At 38.0% G+C, this 12,398-nt stretch overlaps 1 protein-coding gene and 1 long non-coding RNA gene across 2 annotated transcripts in view; both read right to left on the bottom strand.

Moving 5' to 3' along the window:
* The window catches only part of LOC123576604 (kinesin family binding protein), a 35,769-nt gene that overhangs the window by 22,680 nt on the left and 691 nt on the right, over nt 1-12,398 (bottom strand). The window contains exon 2 of the mRNA XM_045437638.1: nt 1,917-2,015. Within this exon, the coding sequence (XP_045293594.1) occupies nt 1,917-2,015 (99 nt within the window). The remainder of the gene's footprint in view (nt 1-1,916; nt 2,016-12,398) is intronic.
* LOC123576607 lies at nt 7,203-9,276 on the bottom strand. The gene is made up of 2 exons (XR_006701502.1): nt 9,159-9,276; nt 7,203-8,686 (listed from the first exon to the last, which is right to left on the bottom strand). It is a non-coding gene; the product is annotated as an uncharacterized LOC123576607 (long non-coding RNA).

Genomic DNA, 12,398 nt, shown 5'->3' with positions numbered 1-12,398 from the left:
TAATTTTAGAAGACTGCCAACATTCAGGGGTGCCTGGGTGGCTCAGTCAGTTGAGTGTCCAACTCTTGGGATCAGCTCAGGTGATGATCCCAGGGTTGTGGATGGAGCCCTGAGATGGGCTCCACACTGAGCATGGAGCTTGCTTACGACTCTCTCTCTTTCCCTCTGCCCCTAAGCTCACGCTCGCGTGCTCTTTCTCTCTCTCTAAAAAGGAAGACTGCCAACATTTTAAAAACTTAGGCTTTATTTTTTAGAGCAGTTTTAGGTTCACAGAAAAATTAAGCTGATGATACAGATTCCCCATATACTCCCTTGCCTGCACACATGCCAATTTTTAGTAGATAAAATTTGGTAAGGAATGGAAGGTAACACAATGATTTGCCCCCTCTTGAGGGCTGTGACCCTCTACAGTAAAAGTTTTCCGTCTCTGCTCCCTGGAGCCCTAGAAGTTCTTTTGTACTACTGCAGTAGGGAGATAGGGAGGTATCTGTAATGGACTGAGCTGACGGTACTGCTGACCTGCTTACCACAGTAGCTGAAGAGTTTTTTTACAAATTGCATTTCAAAAGGGTTTCACAGGTAGGGAAAAAAATCACTGAAAACCTTTCTCTGAAGCAGTGGTTCTCAAAGTGCAGTACCTGACCAGCGGCATCAACATCACCTGGCCTTGTTAAAAATGCAAATTCTCAGGCCCCAACCAAGACCTACTGAAAAGTCTGGAAGTGAGTATTCTGTTTTTAACAGCCCTCCAGAGCCCTCCACACTGATGCATGCTGAAATCTGAAAACCAGTGCCACAAAGATTTCAGATACTTTACTTAAGCAGTTGTTTGCTTTCCTTTAAACACTCCTATTCTCAGTGGAAATCAAAATAGAATTTTTAGATTATAAATAAAAATATGCCAACATCAGTATTTTAGGATAAATCAGAATATTTCCTGTACAATTATATTTGGATTAAGACTGCCATTAGGGGGCGCCTGGGTGGCTCAGTCGGTTGAGCGTCCGACTTCAGCTCAGGTCACGATCTCACGGTTTGTGAGTTCGAGCCCCGCATCAGGCTCTGGGCTGATGGCTCAGAGCCTGGAGCCTGCTTCCGATTCTGTGTCTCCCTCTCTCTGCCCCTCCCCCATTCATGCTCTGTCTCTCTCTGTCTCAAAAATAAATAAACATTAAAAAAAAAAAAAATTTTTTTAAAAAAGACTGCCATTAGATCCTAACTAAAGATTATTTTTAAGAACCCTGAAGTCTTTAATATAAAATAACTTCAGCTATTAGGTGACCACCTAGACAGCTCTATACAGAGGTCCTCGAGTATACTGCAATCATGTACTAATAATGTAAGTGAGGAATAAAAGCCTTCAATTCTTGACTAGTTCCTGTAAAAATCTAAAATGTACGTGACAGGGGCATCTGGGTGGCTCAGTCAATTAAGCATCCCACTCTCGGTTTTGGCTCAGGTCATGATCTCACGGTTCATGGGTTTGAGCCCTGCATCAGGCTCTGTGCTGCCAGCTTAGGATTCTCTCTCTCCCTCTTTTTTTTTTTTTTTTTTTTTTTTAATTTTTTTTTTTTTTCAACGTTTATTTATTTTTGGGACAGAGAGAGACAGAGCATGAATGGGGGAGGGGCAGAGAGAGAGGGAGACACAGAATCGGAAACAGGCTCCAGGCTCTGAGCCATCAGCCCAGAGCCCGACGCGGGGCTCGAACTCACGGGCCGCGAGATCGTGACCTGGCTGAAGTCGGACGCTTAACCGACTGCGCCACCCAGGCGCCCCTCTCTCTCCCTCTCTTTGCCTCTCCCCTGCTCACTATCTCTCTCTCTCTCTTAAAATAAATAAACATTAAAAAGAAGACATGTCATTAAAAAATATATAAAAATAAACATTTTTTAAAATTATGATATACAACATACCTCTTTCATATACTGGTTATACAGTGCTTCTGATGATTCTAGGTAAGCCTGTGCAGTTTCGATTTCTTCTCTTTCAGACCACAAGATACCTAGGTTATTCTGGAAAATAAAGAAAAGAGAAATAATGACAACATAAATCTTCCAATTAGAGTAACTTTCATAGTTTTTTTTTTTTTAATTTTTTTTTTTTTTAACATTTATTTACTTTTGAGACAGAGACAGAGCATGAACGGGGGAGGGGCAGAGAGAGAGGGAGACACAGAATCGGAAACAGGCTCCAGGCTCTGAGCCATCAGCCCAGAGCCCGACGCGGGGCTCGAACTCACGGACCACGAGATCGTGACGTGAGCTGAAGTCAGATGCTTAACCGACTGAGCCACCCAGGCGCCCCAAACTTTCATAGTTTCAAAGTCAGTATTTACCTATCAAATAATACTAGAGTCAGATTAACAATGAATTAATTACTCATAATAATACTGTCCTATGTAGTGTGGTAGACAGCCACTAAGATGAATCCCCAATGATTCTCCTAACATTCATGCCCTCGTATAATCTCTTTCTCTTAGGTATGGGCTGAATTTAGTGGCTTTTTTCTGACAAAAGTAAATGGAAGTCCATTCCAAGATTAGGTTACAAAGCATCACAGTTCTATCTTCTATCCCTCTTGCTTGTTCTCTCTGAGGGAAGCCGACCACATGTTGTGAGCCACCCTATGGACAGATGCACGTGGCAAGAACTGAGGGAGGTCAACAGCCAGCAAGGAACTGAGGTCTTCGGACCAACAATCTGTAAGGAACTGAAACTGAATCACACCAACAACCATGTGAATGAGCTTACAAGTGGATCTCCCCAAGCTGAGCCTTCAAGTGCAGCTTCAGCAGGCAAATAGTCTGATGAGAGACCTTACACAGAGGAAACCAGCAAAGCCATGCCTAGATTCCTGGTATAAGTTTGTTGTTTCAAGCTGCTAAATTTGGGGGTAAAATGTTACCTAGGTAATAATATACATAGAGACAAAGATGAGTCAGACACATAAAATGCTTTCAAAATATCTACAATCTCTTCCACGGACCTCTCTAAAAAGGAGTATCCCAACAATTACTGGTTGGTCGAAGCCTGAAGCAAGAGTGATGAGCTCTTAAATTCCAACAATTAAAATTATATGGTATGAAAATCTGAAGATGCTATTATACCTTTCATTATCAGTTAAGTCAACATTCCTAATGTTTACCATTTCAAACAACAAAATGTTTGTTTATATTTTCCAAAGTTCTTAAAATTACATAGCTTTATAGGGGCACCTGAGTGGCTCAATCAGTTAAGCGTCCGACTTCAGCTCAGGTCATGACCTCGCAGTTTGTGGGTTCGAGCCCCGCATTGGACTCTGGGCTGACAGCTCAGAGCCTGGAGCCTGCTTCAGATTCTGTGTCTCCCATTCTCTCTCTGCCCCTCCTCTGCTTGTGCTCACTCACTCTCTCTCTCTCTCTCTCAAAAATAAATAAACATTTAAAAAATTAAAGCAATCCCTATCAAAATAACACCAGCATTCTTCACAGAGCTAGAACAAACAATCCTAAAATTTGTATGGAACCAGAAAAGACCCCAAATAGCCAAAGCAGTGTTGAAAAAGAGAAACAAAGCAGGAGGCATCACAATTCCAGACTTCAAACTGTATTACAAAGCTGTAATCATCAAGACAGTATGGTACTGGCACAAAAACAGATACTCAGATTAATGGAACAGAATAGAGAACCCAGAATGGACCCACAAACATACAGCCAACTAATCTTTGACAAAGCAGGAAAGAATATCCAATGGAATAAAGACAGTCTCTTCAGCAAATGGGAAAACTGGACAGCGACATGCAGAAAAATGAACCTGGACCACTTTCTTACACCATACACAAAAATAAACTCAAAATGGATGAAAGACCTAAACGTAAAACAGGAAGCCATCAAAATCCTAGAGGGGAAAGCAGGCAAAAACATCTTTGATCTTGGCCGCAGCAACTTCTTACTCAACACGTCTCTGGAGGCAAGGGAAACAAAAGCAAAAATGAACTCTTGGGACCTTATCAAAATAAAAAGCTTCTGCACAGTGAAGGAGACAATCAGCAAAACTAAAAGGCAACCAATGGAATTGGAGAAGATATTTGCAAATGACATGTCAGATAAAGGGTTAGTATCCAAAATCTATAAAGAACTTCGCAAACTCAACACCCAAAATACAAATAATCCAGTGAAGAAATGGGCAAAAGACACTTGCTTTAATTTTTTTAATAGACACTTCTCCAAAGAAGACATCCAGATGGCCAAGCGACACATGAAAAAATGCTCAACATCACTCATCATCAGGGGAAAATACAAATCAAAACCACAATGAGATACCACCTCACACCTGTCAGAATGGAAATGGCTAACATTAACAACTCAGGCAACAACAGATGTTGGCAAGGATGCGGAGAAAGAGGATCTCTTTTGCACTGCTGGTGGGAATGCAAACTGGTGCAGCCACTTTGGAAAAGAGTATGGAGGTACCTCAAAAAATTAAAAATAGAACTACCCTAAGACTGAGCAATTGCACTACTAGGTATTTATCCAAGGGATACAGGTGTGCTGTTTTGAAGAGGCACCCCAGTGTTTATAGCAGCACTATCAACAATACCCTAAGTATGGAAAGAGCCCAAATGCCTACTGATGGATGAATGGACAAAGAAGATGTGGTATATATATACAATGGAGTATTACCTGGCAATCAAAAAGAATGAAATCTTGCCCTTTGCAACTACATGGATAGAACTAGAGGGTATTATGCTAAGCAAAATTAGTCGGAGAAAGACAAATATCATATGACTTCATGCATATGAGGAATTTAAGACACAAAACAGATGAACATAAGGGAAGGGAAGCAAAAATAATATAAACACAGGGAAGGGGACAAAACATAAGAGACTCTTAAAGATAGAGAACAAACAGAGGGTTACTGGAGGGGTTGTGGGAGGGAGGGAAGGGCTAAATGGGTAAGGGGCATTAAGGAATCTACTCCTGAGCACCATATGCTAACTGGAATGTAAATTAAAAAATAAAAATAAATAAAAAGGAAAGAAAAAAATTTTTTTAATTATATAGCTTTATAATTATATCCACTCAATCAAAGATGCCTCATTTATAGGGTCTTTTCTTGTACTGATCACTTCCTTTTGAGTTGATCACTTCCTTTTGATTTCCATAGCACCAACTTCTTTCTGGAATCATGAAGGTGCTAAGGAGAAACTGATTAGATACAAGGTTATATATATATTTTTTTTTTTTTTTAAGTAGGCTTCACACCCAATACAGAGCCCAATGTGGGGCTTGAACTCACAACCCTAAGATCAAGCCCTTAAGCTTAGATCTAGAGTTGTATGCTTAACCGACTGAGCCACCCAGACGCCCTGACACAGGTTATATGTTAAATAACACTGTGAAAACAAAGCCAGTGTGTCCCCTGCTACATGACTATACTATCAGGCTTTCTACAGGGCAATTAGGCCTGTTTAGTCAGAACTCAAGACTGGATGCCTAGCTTCCCTTTAGACAAGAGTTATACTGTCTCTCATCCCTTGGGGCTTCAGACACAAGGAATACTTCTGATACTTCTACCACCTTTGGCTACTACCCTAGGAAAGGGATATATAGGAAAGTATGTATAAGAAAAGTATAAAGAAGCAGGGGTGGTTTTTTTTGTTTTTTTTTAATAAAATTTTAATGCAGATTCTTAACCTGGGGCCCATGGGCCCATCCATGAAGAAAAGTTCAGAATCTAGAATAACTCCTTCTGTGAAAAAAAGAAAAAGAAAAGAAAGAAAAATTCAGAGTCTATGAACATGGATGGCAAAACACAACAAATGTATTTCACTATGTTCTAAAATTTGGCATTTCTTTTCATTATAAATGCAGGAAACAAAATGCAACAGTATTATAATACCTGAGATTTTGTGACCTACAGAATTGAAAATTTTTCATGTGCAGATAGTTCAAACACACCATCTACCTTCTCTACTACATTAAAATTATGGGAGTTATCAAATAACTCATTAGATATTTAATGTGGGAATAAAGAAACATATATAATGCATTCTTAAAAAATATTTCAATAAACTCCTATATTATCAGTTTCTTTTATACTCTTTACAGTTTATGCTATGCATTTAAAATCATTATTCTGGGGGCGCCTGGGTGGCTCAGTCGGTTAAACGTCCGACTTCAGCTCAGGTCACGATCTCGCGGTCCGTGAGTTCGAGCCCCGCGTCGGGCTCTGGGCTGACCGCTCAGAGCCTGGAGCCTGCTTCCGATTCTGTGTCTCCCTCTCTCTCTGCCCCTCCCCCATTCATGCTCTGTCTCTCTCTGTCTCAAAAATAAATAAACGTTAAAAAATTTAAAAAAAAAAATCATTATTCTGTTTTATGAAACACAGATTTCACTAGACTGCAAAAGGGGCACATGGCACAAAAAAGTGTTTAAAAACCCTACAGCTTAAAGGTGACTTGATCGTTACTCTGGAATACAGCAGACCTCTGGTCTTCTGGCTTCATATAATGTATGTATTCTATAATTTTTTTTAGGTGAAGTGATCAGTCCTCAGTATCTGACACTGTAGGTCACAGGGATAACGTACTGAGATTAGACAGTACTCTCTTCTTTATTACTTATAAAGTCCTTTGCAGGACACTGGAGAAATCTGAAGGGCTCTGGCACACTGATTATTTCCTTTACTGATTATTCTGCTCACCCAGGCTCAGAGAATATAATCTCCCTTAATGTTCATTCTCTCATCTTAGAAATGGATCCACAAGTCACCTTGTCTAATTCTCTAGTTCAACTTATTTTTCCTGACAACAGTCATCGAGAAACTCCATTTAGCCATGACACCACTAAGCCTAACCCCAGCATACTATATCTCGCCTAGACATCAAATCTCGCCTAGAGATTTACTAGTACCAAGAACTAGTTGGCCACATCTATTTTGATGAATGGTCATGCATTTAACCTGCTAGATGCATAGTAGGCTGTGCCACAGAAAGCAGTGACTCTGGTGTGTGATAAAGAGAACCCTAGAGTGTGTCTAGAAATGACTAAGGTTTTTCTTTTCTTTTTTTTCTTTTTTAAGGTTTTTCTTTTCAACTATAACCTGCTTGAGATCACTTGAAGGACCATGCAACAGATCTGGAATTGATCTGATTTTTCAAAATTAATAGTGTTAGTGTTTTGCAATTCTTTTTATTGAGATATAACTGACACATGTTAGTGGGTTTTTTTTTAATGTTTATTCCACAAAGATAATTACTATTGACATTCTACATAAATTATGTTTAAATATAATATAAATCCTAAAATACACAAGAAACTATTATATCATTTAGAGCATCATCATGTTCTTGCCTCAGGATACCAGACTAGGTAGGAAAAAAGTTAGATATAAAATAAAAACAGCTAAAGAGGTATTACCGGTAAATTCTACCAAGCATGTAAGGAAGAAATAATACTAACTCTACACAACTTCTTCCAGAAGACTAGAGGAAAGAACGCTTTCCATCTCATATTAAGCCAAAGACATAACAAGAAAACCATAGCCTGATATCCTTCATGAACACTGATACAAAAAATTATTGAAATTTTAGCAAATTGAGTCCAACAATACATAAAAAGGGTAATACTTCACCCAAGTTTTACTTGGTACAAACTCCAAGTGGAGTTTATCACAGGAAGGAAAGGTTGGTTTTAACACCAGAAAATCAATCAAGGTTATTCACCATATTAACAGACTAAAAAAGAAAGAAAAAAAAAAATGAATGTCTCAGACACAGGGATGAAATAATGCTGCAGAGTGAAAGAAATCAGACCAAAAGAAGAGTATACACTCCATGATTCCATTATGAAATTCTAGAAAATGTAGGGAAGGGGCCAACGAGAAGGGAAAGAGAGAATAAAGGAGGGAGGGAGGGATCACACAGGAGCACAGGAAACCTGTAGTGATAGTGGATGTGGTCAATACACTGATTGCACCAAGTGTTTCATCGGTATATACCTATGTCAAAATTCATCGAATTGTACACTTTAGATATGTACAGTTTATTGCAGGTCAGTTATACCTCAATAAAGCTACACACACACACACACACACACACAGCATGTTCTTTATACATATATATCCTGGGAGTGGGGGAGAATAATCTACCAATTTGTTAGGGAATTTACCAAAGTGAAGTAGTTAAATTTCACTCAAGATGAGGAGTACCTGGCTGGCTCAGTGGGAAGAGTACGCAACTCTCCATCTAAGGGTCATGAATTCAAGCCCCACGTTGGGTGTGGAGGCTACTTAAAAAAATTTTTTTTAATTTAAAAAAAAAAAAAAAACATGATAATGCAAGTATATATTGCTGATAGCAAGAATTGCAGGGACGCCTGGGTGGCTCAGTCACTTGAGTGTCGGACTCTTGGTTTTGGCACAGGTCTCATGGTTTGTGGATTTGAGCACAGAGCCTGCTTGGGATTCTGTCTCTCCCTCTCTGCCCCTCCCCTGTTCATGCTCTCTCTCTCCCAAATTAAATAAACTTAATTTTTTTTTAAACTAGAAGAAAACCTGGAGAAAAATCATTCTTAAAGGCATCAGAACTCAGCAAAGATAGAAAGGGATAGTCTCTTTTAATAATCTAATGTGGATCCAGGTTTTGTACTTTTGTAGTTTTCCAGGAAGTAAATATCAGGTTAAGACAAAACAGTCAGGGGCGCCTGGGTGGCGCAGTCGGTTAAGCGTCCGACTTCAGCCAGGTCACGATCACGATCTCGTGGTCCGTGAGTTCGAGCCCCGCGTCGGGCTCTGGGCTGATGGCTCAGAGCCTGGAGCCTGTTTCCGATTCTGTGTCTCCCTCTCTCTCTGCCCCTCCCCCGTTCATGCTCTGTCTCTCTGTCCCAAAAATAAATAAACGTTGAAAAATAAAAAATAAAAATAAATAAAAATAAGGGGCGCCTGGGTGGCGCAGTCGGTTAAGCGTCCGACTTCAGCCAGGTCACGATCTCGCGGTCCGTGAGTTCGAGCCCCGCGTCGGGCTCTGGGCTGATGGCTCAGAGCCTGGAGCCTGTTTCCGATTCTGTGTCTCCCTCTCTCTCTGCCCCTCCCCCGTTCATGCTCTGTCTCTCTCTGTCCCAAAAATAAATAAAAAACGTTGAAAAAAAAAATTAAAAAAAAAAAAAAAGACAAAACAGTCAGAATATCATAAATTCCCATGAAGTGTTACTTTCAAAATTTTTCCTACACACACATGTAGTCTTTTACAAAATGGAATCATTCTACCTAATTCCAAACATGCCTATGCTCTTCCCTCTCCCTCTTAATATTGATATTTTTGGTTAACAAAGATAAATCATTATTTTTTTTTAAGGTTTATTTATTCTGAGAAAGATAAAGAGCTCATGCGCAAGTGGTGGGGGGGTGAGGGGGAGAAGAGGGAAAGAGAGAATCCCAAGTGGGGCTTGATCCCACGAACCATAAGACCATGACCTGAGCTGAGATCAAGATCTGACACTTAACCAACTGAGCCACCCAGGCGCCCCTATAAATCATTATTTTTAATGGCTGTACACTGTTCTTCTGGATGAATGTATCCATATTTATTTAACCATGTATCTATTGATTGATATTTATTTCATTCATTTTTTAAAAATTGACAATGCTGTTGTTTTTTTTAATTGACAAGGCTGTGATGAACATCCACTTTGACACACGTTTGCATGCCTGATCCAATATTATTTTAGGATACTGATATGCAATTTTTAAGTTAAAGTCTTGACTCCAGAATTTCAATACCTACTGATCTCCAGAAAAGTTCTGTGAATTTGTATTTCCACTAATAATAATGCTAATGGATAGTATCTGTTTCCTCATAGTCTCTCCAATGACAAGTATAAGCGGTATCTTTAATAGACTCTGCAATCTGATACAATTTTTCTATTTCATTCTTTTAGTTTGTATCTTTAATAAACTCTGCAATCTGATACAATTTTCTCTATTTCATTCTTTTAGTTTGCTTTATTATTAGTGACATCAAATCTCTCATCATGTGTAGCAAATACTAGATGTAATAAAATTCAAGTGTGGTAATGCTATTGGAATAAACAGATCAACTGAACAGTAGAGTTCAGAAACATATTAGCACAAACAGAATCTAAGTAAATTACTACTGCTGTATAGTTTTAGTACCAGGTAGGGTAGTTTTAGTGCATTATTTTTCTTCTTATATTTTTATGTTCACTCTTCTTTGTTCTTTCAGATAAACATATTCATTTTGTCAAGCTCTAAGACAAAAATTATTGTGATTTTGGCAGAAACTAACAAACCTACAAATGAGTATCAGAATGACTATTGTGTTTAGCCATTATGTTCATACCAAGCCAATGACTTGGTATATCTCTCCTTTTAGAATTATCAGTTCTACTACCCGATAATAGCAATTTCTAAAAATATCTTTTAACCACTGTTTCTTATATACAGGAACACTATTGATATTATATATTTACTTTATATCCCCCCACTTTATTTAACTGATCATTCTAATAGTTTTTCAGTTGATGACTTTAGTTTTTAGGTATACAAGGATCCTATATGCAAATGGTTACTTTGATAAATTACTGTTTCCAAAATTAATAACTCTTATGGCTTTCTATATTACTGCAACGGCCAGAAGTTCTAACCAAAGTTTTGTTCCTGATTTTAGTAAGAATTCCTAAAATAATTCACTCTTCAGAAAAGGTTGGCTGTTTGAAATACTGTATTTTATTGAATGTAAGATGTCACATCTATAAGACACAATTATTTTATCTATCAACAAGAAAACACTGCCAGGTAAATTATGACACAGCTATAAGATGCATCCTGATTTTAGACATACTAAGATATGAAGCAGTGTGCATATTAAAGTCAAAATACAGCTGGAACACCTGGGTGGCTCAATTAGTTAAGCAACAGACTCTTGATTTCAGCTCAGGTCATGATCTCATGGTTCATGAGATTAAGCTCCATTTTTGGCTCTGTGCTTGTAGCACAGAGCCTGCTTGGGATTCTCTCTCTCTGCCTCTCCCCTGCTCGTACTCTCTCTCTCTCTCAAAATAAATAAACACTTAAAAAAAAAAGAATAAAAATACAGTAAATACTGGGCACTCTATATTACATTTAGGAAGGTTTCTAATTCTCTTCTTGCTATGTTGAAATTGTTTAATATTTATGAAGATCTCAGGCAGCCATCTGGTTAAAGAAAATTTCAAATAATTGAGGTTTTGTTTGAGTTTAATCTCTTATGAATTTCATTAGATCATTAATCCAATGGACAAATATTTAGAATGGCCTACTAGGAGGGAGGTACTAAGTTCTAAATAGTGTGCAAAAAGATATATAGTTCCTGTGATTATGTAGCTTTTAAATTTATTGGGCCATGATAAAAGAAAATGACATATACAATTTCCTTTTTAATTCTGAGGTTTTTCTTTGTGGCCCACTTGTCACATCATCATTTTTGGTAAATGTTCCTGGATCACATGTATTAAGAACTGGTTTGTGAGCTTACCCCAAGTTCCTGGCACATACAAAGAGTTCATACATATTTGTATTTTGTGGTGTTATGTTCCTGAAGAGAATGTCAGATTTATTTCTTAATAAACTGAGTGCCATATAAATGGGAAACAGTGAGTATTATAAGAACTCAAAGATACAAGTTCGAACAAAATGCTCAAAGAAAGTTACTAAAGTATGAGATTTGTTTTGAGATGGGTTTGGAAGAATGGGCAGGAATTCCCTGGGAAGCAAAGGAATGTATATATATATAGAGAGAGAGAGAGAGAGAGACCAAAGTAATTTAAAATCTTAATTTAAGGTCTCAAGGAAACGACAAAGAATGACCCAAGTGCATGCTTAATTTAAAACAAATTGTTTAAAAATCTTCAGTTTCTATTTTTGCAATATACATATACATTGCAAATATATTATTGCAAATATATGTATTTTCAATATGTATATTTGCAAATACATATTTGCAATATATGTATATTTGCAATATATACATTGCAAATATATATTTGTAATATATATTTTTGCTATATATATTGCAAGTATATATATTTGCAATATATATTTTTTTGCTAAGATTTTTAAACAATTTGTTTTAAATTAAGCATGCACTCGGGTCATTCGTTGTCATTTCCTTGAGACCTTAAATTAAGATTTTAAATTACTCTGCATTTCTTCTTAATAGAATGAACAAGATTTGGACTGGTGGAGAAGAGTTGGAAAGGGCATTTATGATGTAGTAGGGTCTCAGGAAACCAATGCGTTGACCACGACTAAGCGAAGCAGCAAGTGATGTCGGAGTTTGCAAGCTGTTTATTCCAAAGCTTCAAAACACGGGGCCAAACCGTGCCTCATAACAGTTGCCTTTGGCCTTGGCGAGAGTGG

The sequence above is a fragment of the Leopardus geoffroyi genome, chromosome D2, assembly GCF_018350155.1.
Source record: "Leopardus geoffroyi isolate Oge1 chromosome D2, O.geoffroyi_Oge1_pat1.0, whole genome shotgun sequence".
In the NCBI taxonomy this organism is placed as follows: Eukaryota; Metazoa; Chordata; class Mammalia; order Carnivora; family Felidae; genus Leopardus; species Leopardus geoffroyi.
Note: the sequence above shows the minus strand (reverse complement) of the source record. Positions and strands in the feature narration are given on the sequence as shown.